The sequence below is a fragment of the Colius striatus genome, chromosome 1 (assembly GCF_028858725.1).
Source record: "Colius striatus isolate bColStr4 chromosome 1, bColStr4.1.hap1, whole genome shotgun sequence".
Taxonomy (NCBI): domain Eukaryota; kingdom Metazoa; phylum Chordata; class Aves; order Coliiformes; family Coliidae; genus Colius; species Colius striatus.
The window spans coordinates 74,695,500-74,711,755 of NC_084759.1; the positions used below are offsets into that span (position 1 = coordinate 74,695,500).

Consider the following 16,256-nt stretch of genomic DNA (forward strand, 5'->3'; position numbering starts at 1 on the left):
TCTGAAAAGATCAGTCAAATGGATTTTGTTATTCCTACAAAAGAACAGTACAGCACAATGAAGTATAGGATGATTTTTAGGGAAAGTGTCACACCCACACTTAGAAGAAAAGGCCTGTAGTATGTCTTGCTTACTTACCTGAAAGGAGGCAAGCTACCCAGTCAGATGAAACCAGATATTTTAGCTACTCGGCAATGTTCCTTTACTTGCTGTAGAGCTTTCAAACCCACATTATGACAATTTCAAATTTTCTGCAAACTCAAAACCACCAAACTAGACTTTTGTTTCTTATATGGTTTACATACAGTACAGATGTTTCAGTCGTGTTGTTTAACGTGTTATTGTCCAATTTAAAAATCTAACTTAGCCTCCTCTTTAAATAGCTTGCCTTACCAAATGTCCAAGATGGCCCTTTGTGCTCTGCAGTACAGAATTTTTGCTATAAGCTTCCCTTAAAAGGAATACCCAGAGTCGTGTGTTATGCTCTCCAGTGGCTGTTTTTTCTTCTTTAAGTAGAAAACTAGGACACTATGGTGGGATCTGTTTGTTAAACTTCTGTCTCTTGTGTGAAATTTTCTAAATTCTGGGTTTTTTTAATGTTTTTTTTTAAAAAAACCATGCAATTAAGCTTTGAATGATTTCCAGGTTTTCCATGTGTGATTCTTTGTTATTCTTGTAGCTCAGCAAAGGCCTAGCCTGCAGGATGCTTCCATCTGTTCTGTTGTCTCTTCCCTTGGAAGAGCTGGGAATTGAAACTCCCCAGACAACTAAGCTGCCCGTGAGGCCAAAAACTGAGGCCACTGTTGGATCTGTGTGAGGCAGCGAGGTTGAGCTCGAGGTGTATTTTCCTCTGTATGTATGGCAACGAAGGGGTAAAGGGCAGTTCAGCAGCACTGTCCCAAATCTGGGGCTGCTGAGATTGGACCCTCACATTCATGGAAAATAATAGAAGTCCTGTAGCATGAGTATTGTGCAAGGCTGATGTTAGGGTTGCTTTAAAATGAGCTATTTAAAATGTGTGAGCAGGAAAGAAAATAGGTAGATATAGGGTCCATTACTCTTATCTACCTTTTTTCATGTTAAGCTTCCACTCTGAATTTCACGTAAGAATTGAGATGTAAGGTTGTTCCATTTCTAAAGATGAATTGTCCTTATTTTCCAGAATTGAAAGGGTTATAGACAACAATACTACAGTGAAAATGGTTCCCATCAAGATAGTTCATTCTGAGAGCAGCGCAGAGAAGGAGAGTCGGCAGAGTCTTGTCAGTACCATGGAGCCTCCCGCTTTACCCAGCGGTTTGGAAAAGGACCAAATCAAAACACTCAGCACTTCTGAGCAATCTTATTCACGATTCTGTGCTTACACTAGACAAGGTGCAGAGCCAGAGCCAGAAGCTAGAACCAAACCAGCTGACCCTCAACCAGCTGAAGAACCTGAGAGCAACTTGAAGGACAACAGTGCTGCCACACCAGCAGTCAGTTACGTAAAGGCCAAAGAGAAGACTTTTGAAGACTGGAAGTCAGAGGAACTAGCCAGAGAGATTGTGGGAAGAGATAAATCTCTAGCAGACATATTAGATCCTAATATGAAAATTAAAACAACCATGGATTTGATGGTTGGAATATTCCCTAAAGATGAACACCTCCTAGAAGAAGCTCAGCAGCGCAGGAAGCTCCTGCCTAAAGTTCCTTCTCCAAAAATTTCAGAGGAGAAGTGAGTATTATTTTCTGTAGGCCAGTGGTTCCTTGTAAGCTTCTATGCAGAGTATGTCAGTTTTCCTAGGGGCTGAAGGTGAGGATCCTTCCTACTGTTGAGGTCTGGGGCTTTTCTGTCACTTTCCCATTTGAAGAGCTGTCAAGCCTAGTACTGTTAGTGCTACCATTAATGATGGGGAAAGAACAGTGTTGTACAATGTGAAAACTTTCCCAAGACCTGGTTGAAAACTATTTATGTGAGAACTTAAGGAATAATTAACTTCTCCCCTTTCATAGTGATTAGATATTTCACTACAATCATCCAGTCTAGTACCTGGAAGAGAAGAAACAATATTTTAGCCCTTTTTAGGTGATGAAAATTTACAAAGACAACTTGTAGTCATGAGGCGTTCCCTGGGAACTGAATGAGAACAAAGTAAGAAAATACTTAAATTCCATCTCTGTTGATGTTCTGTGAGTCTTCTGTTTTCTTGATATGAGTTACTACATGAAACTGTAGCCTTCTTGAAGTTCGTGTGTAATTAAATAATCAGAAAGACAAATACTGACATTGTAGTATCCCACATTTGGCAGACTGAAAGGACATTCTCAGTGACACTGAGGTCTTTGCATCACATAGTACAATGTAACTACATTTTGTTTCCAACTGAGATATCTTAGGTCCTTTCCACTCACTATAATGGTGAAAGGTCTTTTGCACCAGTTCAGTTCTAGCTTTTGGTGGGCATGTGTTGAATTCATACAAATTTTCTTCACAACCAGTATTTATCTTGTTTACATAGGTAACAGCTTTCTGCTGAACCATCTGCTTGCATGGTGAAATGATGGCTCTAAAAGATTGTCCCTTCTTTTCAGTGATTAGATGTCAATGCAGTTAATGTAAATTTTTACTTTCTACCAGAAAAGAGGAACAAAACACGACGTCTGCCATTTCACTGACAACCAGTTCTACGTACTACAGCACATCTGCACCGAAGGCAGAGCTGCTGATTAAAATGAAGGACATGCAGGAGCAGCAGCAACAGCAGCAGAGCGAGGATGATTCTGAAGATGAACTGGATCATGACTTGTCAGAAAAGAAGGTAAAAGATATTTCTAAAAGTGTAATGGGAGGCTCTTGGTTGCATGTGTTTCATAAAATGCAAAAGGTCTCTTGGAAAAATCAGCCTGGAGTTTCTTTTGGCAGACAGAGGTGGGTGGCAGTGTTTAAGCGTTCAACTGTGAATGATCATCTAGTCCAACCCCCCTGCAGAAGCAGGGTCACCTAGATCAGGTCACATAGGAACATGTCCAGGCGGGTCTTGAAGACCTCCAAGGAAGGAGACTCCACAACCCCTCTGGGCAGCCTGTGCCACTGCTCCGTCACTCTCACAGTAAAATAGTTTTTTCTTATATTTAAGTGGAACTTTTTGTGTTCCAACTTCATCCCATTACCCCTTGTCCTGTTACTATCTACTATAGAAAAAAGGGATGTCCCATGTCTGGGAAGGTCCCAAGGGAAGAAGTTTTGAGGGAGTTATTTTCAAATACTGCTTTCCTTATGTAATTCTAGTGTATTTTTTTCACTTGCTATATACAAAGGAGCAATCACTGTAACAGCTAGTGGTTTTAGTTGTTCCATGTTTTTGAAACTTAGGTCCAGGATTTGGGCTTGTCACGAGAGAGAAAGAAAAGAACACTCACATACACTCCTCCTTTTTTTTTTTCTTTCCTTTTTTTGTTTTAATTTGTTCTCACGAGCAGCAAACCACTTTGCCTCCCAAATTAATAACAATAGGAGTGGGAGACAGCTGATCAACTTGATGAATTCAGTGGAAATTACTCATCACAAAGGAGCCAGTCTTCTATGCTTTGTTTATCCCAATCCTTTGCTGTTGTTTTTCTTATCTATGGTCAACACAGTCTCCTAGGTATTAAAACGATGATATAATGAGATTTGTGTGGTTTGAGAAAGTGATGTCCTATGTTGAAATAATCACACTCACCTCATTAGTGACTTGGCACAAAGGATTTTAATCATAGGTCCCAGTACAGATAAGATGGAGGAAACAATCACAGAATCTTAAGGGTTGGAAGGGACCTCAAAAGATCATCTAGTCCACCCCCCCTGCCACAGCAGGACCACCTAGAGTAGGTCACACAGGAACTCGTCCAGGTAGGTTTTGAATGTCCTGAGGGAAGGAGACTCCACCACCCATCTGAGCAGCCTGTATGTGTATACAGATTTATACACATCTATATATGCATATGTAGCCATCTACCGTTCTAGATGTGTACAGGCTGTTTGAGCAATTAAAATTACGTAGTTTAACTCTCTTTTCTTAAGCCAGTAATGCAGTGGTGTCCAAATCTTTCTGTTAAAGTCGACTCTCTGCTTACTAATCAACTGCCAGGGCATATTTGGTAATCCATTCCCAAGTAATTAAATATTTAAATTAAATATTAGGAATATATTTAGTCACTGGGAGATTTCAAAGGAGGTTCCCACCTGGTTCAGTGCAAGAGTGGATGCCACTCCATTTGAGGGGGCTGTAGTGGTTCCTGTTACCAATCTTGTGGGGGAGGTTTTATCTCCCTGCCCCCACTGCGTTGCATAGTTCAATGTGACATGCACTGCCAGGGGCATGGTGTGATTGCAGCAAGAGAGCTGCTTTTACCCTCTCACCGGGCAGCTGCTGAGTCCAACAGCTGTACTACTTAGGCAAATTAAGGATTTCACTGCATTTTGAATAATTTGGCTTTTTCTGGTTCCACACACGATAGTCACGTTTGTCATTTCTGCTAGAATTAGTTGCCTTCTCATTAATTATGGAGTGTATGAGTTTGGGGGGGGGGGTGTTACACCTTTCTCGTTTGCCTATCAAAGTAAATACTAAAACTTTTATAAGCAAAAGTGCCATTTGTTTGCGTTGGTGTCTGTTAACAGCAAAATCATGTTCATCCTTTAGATACTCCTCCCCTCACCCCCTCAGTTCCAGTATACACCACTAATCATATGAAATAGGAAAAGCATGTCATGAAGAACCTTTAGCAGAGCTCCCCCGTCATCTTCTCTGGATATACGTGCTGTCATTGCCACGCACACATTGCTGCTGACTTCTCTCCCTGCTCTTCCACATGCAGTAGGATGCGAGCATTCAGTTCAGTGGGCTTTCATCTTGGATCTTGTCAGAAAACATATAAAATTCTTGGTAAGTGGGTCAAGGCATCTTTCTAAAACAGCCAGACTATATAACTTGGCCCAGCTTGACATATTTGGCAGTAGTTTAACAAGGGATCATTAAGAACCTGAACACTTAATAGCACACTTTACGACTTGAGTTATTTTAGAGGAGGCACACGCCCAGAACCTGTTCCTCGATTCCTAGAAATCGGCCCGTTCTGTTATGAGATATCTTAATTGCCGTCCGCGGCGGAATGGTTGTGATATTTGTCATTCTCTGCTCTGCAAACCAGGAATGTGTGCTGACTTTCCCCCCGCCCCTCCTTTTTAAGTAAGTGTAGGAATTTCATACGGTCATTAATGTTTTGGGGTTTTTTTCCCAAACATTTGAAGTGATACATGGTATTCCCAGCAAGCAGGGCTGGAATGCTTGTTTCTCATGGAATGAGTTTAATGTAGGTTTGCCACAATTATAAAATACTGAACAGATGTTGAAGAATGCTCATTGTAGTAACGATCAGCAGCTCCTGAAGAGCATAACAATAATTGAAGAACACCGAGTTCATTCTGCTTTGAGGCCTGAACTTCATGTGAGATGGCGTGGTGAGCTGAAAGCAGAGTAATTTACGTAAAGTGTGCCCAACGGTGAACCACACTGAGCTGCTTTCTGTGTTGCTAGTCAGAACAGCAAGAATTACTGGAAAAAGATGAGGTTTTATTGTCTTCTTGTTTACTGATGCAGAATTCACAGCTATAAATTATTCATCTGACAGTTCCAAGATGTAGATTGGAGCTCTTCTGGTTCACTAGATACTGAACATAATACAGGCTTTCTTTTGGTTAGCAAAAGCATGTATTGAGCTCACAGTTGCTGTATCCAAGGGCTGCTTCATCTGAGTAAGAAGCAATCGGTGATCATAGTCCAATTCTAATAGATATCATAGAATCATAGAGTGGTAGGGGTTGGAAGGGACCTTGAGAGATCATCCAGTCCAACCCCCCTGCCAAAGCAGGTCCACCTAGATCAGATTGCACAGAAACATGTCCAGGTGGGTCTTGAAGACCTCCAAGGAAGGAGACTCCACTTCCTCCCTGCACAGCCTATGCCAGAGCTCCCTCATCCTCACAGTGAAATAGTTATGACAGTCTTAAAAAAAGAGGGCGAGCGCTTGCAGCTTTCTCACCTACAAAAGCAGTCTTTTAGAGGCTAGCTTCAGCTGCCTGGGGACGTCTAAAGAGGATGCTACTGGGAAAATGGAGGTTTGGTTTGGATTTTTTAAAGACAGAAACTTTGAGAGATTTTATCTGGATTGTCAGACCAGATTGGTAGATGTTTAGCACACATATGACATTCTTTTTTCCTTACAGAAAAGTTGCAGCGAAGCTACAGATATTAAAATCTCAAGACAGTAACACAGAGTACACCAGTATCCTATTGTGCTTTGAATGGTAAAACAGCAGCATTGTGCATGTCATCTGAGGGAAACAAGAGCATAGCACTGTGACCTACATAATCCAGAGCAAACTGCATTTGCATTGAGAGAAAGAGAAAAAAAAATCATCAAATCCTGCAGATTAATCAGTCAGTAAAGCAGGCATCTGTAGAACTGCTTACTACCTTAATCTTTTGGACACCCAGACTAACAGATAACCCAAATCCAGATTAACCTGGCCTGAGTATATTAAATCGGAAAGGAGAAAACCAGTCCAGATAATCCATGCGTTGAATTTCTGCTCTCAAAAAGGCTGTTAAATGTTCAGTGTGTAGTTGCTTTCTGTTAAGATGGCAGATTTTTATGGAGATTTCTGTTTGTTTCTTTCTTTGGGTTTTTTTTTTGTTCCCAAAAGCAATTGGCAATGACTGTTCAGTGGTGTCTGAGAGCAGTAGCTGCTGTCGGTGTGTTTCTGGGTAGTCATGAAGGCTTGTAATCAGGTTTGCATTTAGGAAGCAGAGTTCCTAAAGGATGTCATGAGTAATTTCTTTTCCAAAAAAAATAAATTAAAAATGAAGGGTTACTGTGAAATACTGGCTATTTCACAGGATGTCATTTTCATTTGGAAATTCACTAAGAGGTGTGTGTTTAGGGAACGCTTTGGGAGTTTTTCTTACCTGAAATTAGCTGAATAATATTTAAGCATCTACACTTAAATGAATGAGGCATTTTTAGGGTGTGATTCATCTCACATTAGGGCAGGCGACTAGCTGGACTGATTTTCATCCCTGTGCGGAGTTGAAAGCTAATAGATATATGAGGAGCAAGACCTCTGTCCAAATGCAGGGATGTGGCGAGGTAGCACAGATGGGTGCTGAGGGAGGAGGTCTGGGCTCTTGGTCTGGTTCTGCTGGTGATACACCTGACATGTTTTTTCTAAGCCAGGGCATGTGCACCCAAGGTAATGGGGCGTTATGCTAGAGAAACCCTGACAAACTGCAGATGAGGTGGTATATTCACCTGGAACGCTTGTTTGGCCCTTTGGCAGAGCCACCTTGCACAGCTTCACACAGGGCTGCTTTGTACGATACAGAAGTAGATTGTGTTCCCTGTTCTGTGCTATGGGGATTAAGATTTCCCTGCAGGAACATTGCAAGGTAGTGTTAATGCTGAGATTTTCTGAGAGTGGAAGGATTGCTGTTGGAGGGATGCTAATATTATGCAGAAAGGAAGGAAGGAAAAACTAGACAGTGCCCTAGTTTTAACTGTGTCATGTGAAAAATACAGGATTGATTTCCTAGTACTGTTTATCTTCCTGAGTGTAACTCTTCAGAAAGGTGTTATGGACCTGGCATTTAGAGGGAAAGGATGTGCTGTACTGTATGCTGTTCCATAGCAGGCTTTGAAGCTGTTCAAAGAGGAGTCAGGAATGCTTGCTGGAGGGGTGGAAGGTCCTTCATCTTTTGCCATAAAGGTAAATTGCTTTAACACAAGTCTCGAGGTGAGCATCATAGAGCTACCTCCCAAACCTTTGAATCCAGAGATGTAGACCTTAGACATATACTTAGACATACGTTGATTTGTAATGTACTCGTGGTCACAGCCACGTGGGAGTTTCAGTGTATTAAAATGCTATATGCTTCTGCAGGGGGGTTGGACTAGGTGACCTCTAAAGGTCCCTTCCAACCCCTACCATTCTATGAATCTATGATTTCTGTCACGACTTTCAGAAGAGGTGAAAAATGCTGCAGTGATAATAAATTCTCATCCTCTTTGTTTTCCACAGCAAGAACTTATTGACAGCATTAGTAGGAAGCTGCAGGTGCTGAGGGAAGCACGGGAGACACTTCTGGAAGACATCCAGGCAAACAACATACTGGGAGAGGAGGTAGAGGCCATCGTGAAAGAAGTCTGCAAACCGAATGAGTTCGACAAATTCAAGATGTTTGTCGGTGACCTTGACAAAGTGGTCAACCTCCTGCTGTCACTGTCAGGTCGTCTGGCCCGGGTGGAAAATGCCCTTAATAACCTGGATGAAAATACCTCTCCAGAAGAACGGGTGAGAAAGGCCAATCGTATTGTCACTGCATTTAGTGAACCTGATGTGGGGGTTTTTGCTTGGTTTCGTTTCTCTAAATTGCAGAGCTCAAGATGAGAGACAGTGAATTGGACAAATCTCATAAGGCCATTTTCTTCAGATTTCTTAGAACTTCTCTTTGCCTTGTTTTTGCTTGGATACTAAAACTACAAGTGGCTCACTGAGAAAAAGTGGTGTTTTGGGGTTCAACATGCTGGAAAACAGACTCTCTAGCAAGAGTTTAAAGAAAAAGGAGAACTACTGATAAGAGCATAAGGCAAACAGAAATATTCAAACAATTCAAGATGGGAAAGGGAGCATCACTGTGCTGTAATGCAGAAAGCTTACAGACTTCTCTATACTCAAATGGATCTTGATAAAAATGTGTAAAGCTGTTACAAAGAAAATGTTTCATCTGCTACAGCTTCCTCCACAAGGCCTACCAGAAAAAAGGGGTGGGGGGGGGGAGAGGGTGGCAGGAAGGAGGCATTGCAAAAAGAATTTTTCAATAGAAAACATACTCTACCTGAGTAGAATAGTCCAGCAGTGATGTGAGGGCAAGGGCAACCCCAGCAGAAGTGAAAATTTCAGGAGCGTTCAAGGTGCTCTTACCTCTTGGACCCCACCTCTGCTGGCGGTGCTTTGTTTAGCTCCCAGTCCCATCAGGCCTTATCTGGGAAGGAGATACCTAACAGGACAGGTATGCACCAAAGGAGAGATGCAGACACATCAAAACTTAGAGGCTAAAATAAACAGAGAGGATGAGGGGTGAGTATGTGCCAAGCAAGTTTAGCTTCTACGGTTAAACATATGTGAAGCGGGATTTTTGGCTTGTAGCTGTCGACTGGAATGCCAGCAGTCCACCTAAGTGTTGTAGCAGAATTTTTTCCATAGGCTGTGGATTTATGTTGTGTTTCTTCAGCATGCTCCATTGTTTCATCAATAAGAACCAGTAAGTGCTAGGAGTTTAAAAAGCTGGCTTTTTTGCTGTTTGGCCCTAGCTGCTGCCAAACATACTTGTTTAATGGCTCTCCGGACCCTTCTCTAGCTGAAGCGAAGGGAAGGTATTTGACAGGTTATTAGAGGGCAGATCAAAGCTTCTGAAACTTAAAGAAATTTAATCCTTCTTTAGGCTTCTTTTTTTCTAAATATGGTTACAGTTGCCTAATGGGCTCAGAGATGGGAGTGTGAGCTGAGGAAAGAGCTACCAGATGATATGAGCAGTTTGACAGCTGTGATAAAAATAGCTTATTTTCTAGGTGTGGAAAAGGAAGAAGGTGAGTAGGTGTTGTAGTAAGGGCAGTGAGAAATTGTGTGCTCTGCTGTCAAATTTAGACTGACAGAAATCCAAATCCCTAACACATTTTAATCTCCATTCATCTTCTCATGCACCGACATGAAAGTCTTGCCACAGTAACATGAGAAATATGTTTAAAAGTGTTGATCAGAGATGCTTCTCAGATGGTTCAAGTCCCCAGGTACTTTAACTAGAAATACGGTGCATGTAGGGTGCTTTATTTAGACTGGCACGTGTGGCTTTTTTGGTTGTCTTTTGATATTTTGTGGGCCATATGATGATGATTTGGTGTACTGCTGAAGTACTGTATAAACAAAACTTCCATCCCTGGAGATCGTCTCTCTAGTGAGCGTTGGTTTTCTTTTTCCCTCTTTTTGAAGCTAATGTCTAATAAACAAAACCCTGATAGTTTTCTACTTTCCAGGAGCCACCAACAGCTCAGCAGACTCTCCAAATGAGCAGTCTGTCAGCTGGCAAATAATCACTGCTGAATGAATATTTTATTAGATGCTCTGTGATCGGTCTCTCTTGCCACAAGGAACAGTATCTGGTACTTCAACCTGAGCTTCTTTAAGTGGCTTCATCAGAAAGGAGCTTCTGGGCAGTCCCCTTATTTCCACACAGTGAGACCAGTGTCTTCTCATTACTTCCCTCATCAATCAAAGCCAGAGAGCCTTAAAGGAGTGAACCAGCAGTCTGCAGATGTGATCAGGTGCCTAAACCCACAAGACCTGTTATTGCAAGACTAGGAACAAGTACCAGGAATAGTGGTTTAGGAACAAGATGCTGGGAAGTCAGATGCATGGAGGGAGTTCCTCTTCATATGGCTGTTGTTCACAGCAAACAATTCTTGAGAAAGACGCCCGGTAGAAAGTCCAAGATTGTTCCATCAGAGGAGCTTCAGAGGTCCGTGTTTGTTTGGCTGGGACTTCAGAGCAATGCTAGCAGCAAAAATCCCTTCTGCTTGGATTTCATAGGTTGAACGTGGCCAGGTGAAACCGTTTGACGTCCTTTAGGCCTGGTGAGCCTTTTACCCATTGCTCAAAGAACTTCCTTGGGAATGATGTCTTAAGCCTGCTACAGTGTTTCACTTGACCCTTCAAAACAGGCTTTCTCTGTCAGTCAGCTTTGACAGAGGTAAAAGCAAATTCAAGAGCCATTTCATTTGGTTCCTTCCTTTCTGCATCCCACTTCTCTTAGGTGTTCCCTACAGCTCCATGAGAGCAGAGGTACCACAGTGTCATGCAAAGTTTGCAACCACAATAATGTTCCGATTCCCTGAACTGTCAGGGACCTTGTGCTCATCCTACAGTCACACCACAGGCTTGGCAAGAAGAAGATGTACAACTTAAATCTCAGGAATCATTACGAAAGACTAAAGACTTGATGGTTCTCTTGCCTGTTGACAGTGATATAGCAAGTGGCTTGGTAAACAGAGCTATTTCATCCCAAGGTTAGGCAGGTAACTCTACAGCTGAGCTACCAGCTAGTTGATACGTGCCCTCTTGTGTTCATCTCATGCTGGGTGATTCTGCTGCTGCTGCTCAGTGTGCACACAAGCTGCAAGGCTGCCCGAGGGAATGGTCTGGGCACACTCACAAGTTCAGGCTGGGCTGCTAGGAGAACAGTACTTCCATCTCTTTGCAGCACGTAGTTCTGCTTACAGCCTGCAGTGGCATTTTTTTTCCCTGGCATAAGCTCAAGGAAAGATTAAACAGTGGTTTTTTTCTACTTAAGATTTCTGTGACTTGAATAACTGTCTTGAATCCTGAGTTAAGCCGGGCTGTGTATTTTCAGTACCTTGAGAGTGCAAGTCTGAAAGCATTTCCCCTTCAGAGCTTTGTGCTGTCCCTAGAAGAAGAGGTGGCACAGGATATGTGTCCCACTCTGACAGGTCTGGGAAAGCTTACTGGTCTGTATCCCCCCTTGTCTCATACTTCCATATTGAAAAGACTCTATTTTGTAGTCTACAAAAACCCTTTTCTGTAAATCCTTCAGGCTTATTGTAGCCTGTGTTATTTACCATGAAGTCCAAATGGAAAAAACGGACATGTTTCTTGGAGCAGACAGCGGTTTATTTGAAGATAAAAGTTCTCAAAGAAAATTCATCTGTGAAGCAACGCTGAAAGCCGTGGAGTTGTACCTCTTAGGGACACTTGTTAATAAAGTTCAGAAGTCTGTACAAGAGTTCTTGATGTCAGGAGTAGGCCAGCTGTACTCTACGGCTGGAAAAAGGGAACCAGTTCTAGGCAGACATCTGAAATAAGCTGGATTAATAACACTCCTGTTTCTTTCCATATAATGCTGAAGGAGTGTAGCCAAGTGATTCAGGTGTGGCTGGCTGCTCTTTAGACAGGTGAAGCTGGGTGAGATGAACCTCACCCTTCTTGTTCATACATACATTTGAATGGGATATAGCTCCTGTCCTCTTTCTTTGTGTGTTTCTTCACTCAACCTCTCCCTGTTTTGTCTCTTGTGAGGGCATGAAGCAGAAAGTTTACAGGCCTTTTAGGAAAATAATGTTTTGTTGGCTTCTTTTTTTATCTCCCTGCTGTTGTCTTGCTCCAGCTTTCGCTCCTGCTCATGTCCTAAGATGGCACAACTTCACGTCTCGCAGAGAAGCCCCGCGGGTTGCAGCCAAAATACCTCAGTGTTGGGAGCTCTGTAAGAAGGAATGACTCCGTTAGTTAGTCTGTTTCTGGGTGCTCTAACCACAGCTGTTTCAGTGTGGCAGCTCGGTGCTGCGTGCTGAAGGCGTGAGACGTTGTGGAGTGAAGGCTTAATTTGGAGAACTTGGATGTTTCTCAAAGGCAACTGTATTTTATATAACCATTTTGAACTATTAAATAGGAGTCTTTGAAGTTCTTGCTACTGAGGCCAACAGAAATTAATAGTGCATCTTTCATTGATTCACTAAGGTTTTTTCCTGTTTGTTAGTGCATTTTATTAGAATAAACTTTAAAGGAACAGTCTTATTCAATTAAATATCTCCATTAAATATCCAGGAAAATCTTTATCTTTGCAGGTAAAGCAGACTGGAGACTTAAAACAGCGAAGCTGTTGTCCCAGCCTGGTGAAGGCAGTGAATGTTAAACTGTTTCTCTTTTCTCCTAAGCGGACATTGGTACAGAAGCAGAAGCTGCTGACCCAGCAACACGAAGATGCAAAAGAACTGAAGGAAAACCTGGATCGTCGAGAGCGTATCGTCTTCGACATCCTGGCAAACTATTTGAGCGAGGAGAACTTAGCAGACTATGAGCACTTTGTAAAAATGAAGTCGGCCCTCATCATTGAGCAGAGAGAACTCGAGGACAAGATCAAGCTGGGGGAAGAGCAACTGAAGTGTCTGACCGATAGCCTCCAACCTGAGCGCCTCAAATAAGAGGGACGGAGTTTGACCAAGGATGTGAAAAATGCGAAAGAAGGAAGGGACGGAGTGAGGGGTTCCAAGTGTACAAACGAGTATCTTGGCTTCACTTTGAGTGTCCAGTAGAGAAACAAGTGCACAAGAGAAAAAACAGCTCTCACAACAGCAATAACGCTCTGTTTCATTTTTTGGGATGATGTATTTAATTTTTTAGAACACGTTTTTATCACTGAACTCTACGGCTGTTTCTCATTGCTTAACTTACAGAGAGCTCTATAGAATAGGGTAGACTCTTAACCTTTCTGCTCAGTAAGTTGAAAGTCTATGTTGGTTGTGCATGCAAACAGCAACGGGTTTTTTTAGAATAGGTTGTGTTCATTCTTTGTGTTCAGACTGCTGGGAAAGCCAACAGCAATTTACAAATGCACATGAATTTAGAAGCTCTAAATTTAGTGGCTTCTAATGTTTTTGTTTTTTTGAAAGACACATCAAACAGGGGAAGCGTGCATCTTACAGCTAATATATTCAAATTGCCGAAACGTGGTGTCACTCGTGATCCTGTGGCATCAGACACCTTTTTTTGTGTAATATTGTATATAGGATGGCACTTTCCCCTTGCAGAAGATAACTTGAAAATCAGTCTCGGTTGTACATTTCTCAAACCAGCTTGCAAATGGCCTAACTGCTACCTTGCTGAAGACTTTTTTTTTTTTAACAATTATTTTGCAAGACATATTTGTACACCCTCTTAATGCAATGCAAGTGATTTTTCTTTACCAAGTTGTACTTGATGTTAAGTAACAGGCTGGAAGTACTGGCTGATCTTGTTCAAATCTAAATTACTTAGAAGGGTCATTTGCTCTTATGCTTTTTATGCATGTTTTTATTCTTCTTCTCTAAACCTGCTACCCTATGTGAAAATAAATGTAAACTAAGGACGCTGTTTCTGGTTTTCTTCTGATCGCTCAGCATTGTGACGGTTTGATGTAGACAGCTAAGTTATACTGAAATAGACCCACACCGTGCTGTTCATTCTTTCTACGTTCTCGGGCCACCGAATGCAATATAAACTCTCCTGCCATGTAAATACTGTGCATTACTTGGAGGAACTCTGCTTTGTAACTGTGAACATAAGTGGGTTTTGTTGGTTTGTTTTTTCCATTGCACAATGATAAATGAGAGGATGCGAGTTCACAGTGTCAGATTACTGGTTGTGTTCTCCTAATACTGCCGTTGACTCCTAACAGATGACCTCCTGTAGCTCTAAAGAGAGGTGCTAACTCCTGTTTTAGCACAGTAATGGGTTATGCTGGCTTGCTCAGACACCTACAGAGAAACTCTCTAGTGTCTGAACATCAAGCTCTACCTTAAGATGAAGTTTTGCACACAAAGGAAAGTCTTGAATGGCTTTGTGCGTGTACCATTTACATTGTAGTAAGGAAAAGCTCTCTCTCTCCATAGGCAAACCGGTTGCCCAACAAGAAGCCATTTTTCAGGGCTGATGTGAAGGTCGGTTTGTAGCTCAGCAGGCTGTGAAAATACAAGTAGTTAGTTGTGTTGAAAAGAGAGAGAAAATAATTATTCCTGCTATTCCTGCAATGGCAGTCTTCACAAAAAGTTTTTGTGCCCTTCTTACCCAAATCCTCTCTCTCGCGAGGAGAGACGTGGAGAGGTGCTTATCAGCAACTTCCTTGCAAGTTGGGGATCTGGGGAGCAAAGATCTTCTGGACCCAGATCCTTTACAGACAGCTGAAAACGTTGAAAGGACTGTTGCTCCCCCACCACCCCTTATGGTGCACTGCTTTGTATACCCGGACCAAATCTTTAATGAAATTATGTTGATGTGTTATCAGTTGAGGTCAAATGGAGCTACAGTTTTACAAGACCTACAGCTGACCTTAGTTTCCTCCTCCTAGTTCAGAAATGTAGTCTTCTGGCATCTCACAGTTGTATGCTGCTATGTTCCTAGGACAAGTGATCCCTTTGTCCTTAAACTTATCCCCTTAACCGTAACGAACCCAAAAACTAAACAATTCCCAAATAAATTATGCTTGTCTTTTAGCTTGGAGAAAAAGTGTGCATTGTTTTATCTGTGGCATTTTTTTTTAAGAATAATTACATATTGTGGTTACTCTGAAATGTGTATGTGAAATGTGAATAATAATAATATAATTACGACGTGTTTGTATACAGTACTTTGATTTAGGCCTTTTGGATAAAAGGTAGCAATATTGTGAATGCTCTCTCTATATATTATTATCCTTCTCACCAAACAGTTGCGTAGATGCCCTTCTCTCCTTTCATTTCCTAAGACTGTTGAAAATCTCTCGCCCTGGGAGCCTGAAGGTGGTTGCCTCCCAATGTTATGTGTAAATCTGTAAATAGCTGTATGTGGCTTTTTCAGAAAAAATCTGGTGCTAATGTTTTTTGCCTTTGGCAGCCCGGGGATGGCTGTCTCCTCACCACACCTTGTGCTCGATTCTTAGATCTCTTTGTATAGTGAAAGATCTCCACCGTGTTTCTCCAACTGTTTGAATCCTGCAGCCCCTCAGAGTGAAAATGTACAGTTTTCCTGCCTGACACCTCTAACACTTACCTACTGACAAATGGTATTGCTTGACTTTGAGAAAATAAACTGTATATTTCAATGTAGAGTTAGTTTTTGCGTGCAGTTTTAACTTATCAAATCCTACTGGTTTGCTGTGCAGTGTTGTCCATCTCATGGTGCCCATCATCAGGGCCTTTAGCTTTTAAAGGTCAGGCCAGTCACCTGTTGGTTGGTCTAAGTAGCTTGCTGTCTTTTCACATATTATTTTAACATGGGGACTAATTGATCATTACCAAGTTCCTGGGGTAGGTAAACAGCAGAAATGTGTTCATTTCTACTCAATATTTTAAGTGTGGGTGTATGAGAGGGCACAAAGATGTGTTATGAGGTGGATAAAGTAAATCAGTTTCTCACTACTTAACGGAGCACATACCAGGGAAGGAGCTAAGATTCCACTTGGGTAATTACATCGTTTTGGCCACATCCAGTGTTTAGGATGGTACTTCGTGTGGGAATACCTAAAGTCAGTGGTTTCAAGATTTTTTGCAAGAACTCATCACTGTGAACGCTCCATCTGTAACAGACTTCCACAGAAACAGTCTCATTTCAGTGGAAGGGGCTGTTCTCAGGTGAACTGTGGAATCATCTGCCCTGT

At 41.9% G+C, this 16,256-nt stretch overlaps 1 protein-coding gene across 2 annotated transcripts in view; it reads left to right on the plus strand.

Moving 5' to 3' along the window:
- Positions 1 to 15,830, plus strand: part of SHROOM2 (shroom family member 2) — a 122,336-nt gene extending 106,506 nt beyond the window's left edge. Inside the window, exons 7-10 of one of the 2 annotated variants that reach the window (XM_061998701.1) lie at positions 1,163 to 1,714; positions 2,618 to 2,798; positions 8,099 to 8,371; positions 12,802 to 15,830. In XM_061998701.1, coding sequence (XP_061854685.1) covers positions 1,163 to 1,714; positions 2,618 to 2,798; positions 8,099 to 8,371; positions 12,802 to 13,068 — 1,273 coding nt within the window. In that variant the 3' untranslated portion in view covers positions 13,069 to 15,830. The remainder of the gene's footprint in view (positions 1 to 1,162; positions 1,715 to 2,617; positions 2,799 to 8,098; positions 8,372 to 12,801) is intronic. The other variant, XM_061998711.1, reaches the window with a different exon arrangement.
- The last annotated feature ends 426 nt before the right edge of the window (positions 15,831 to 16,256 follow it).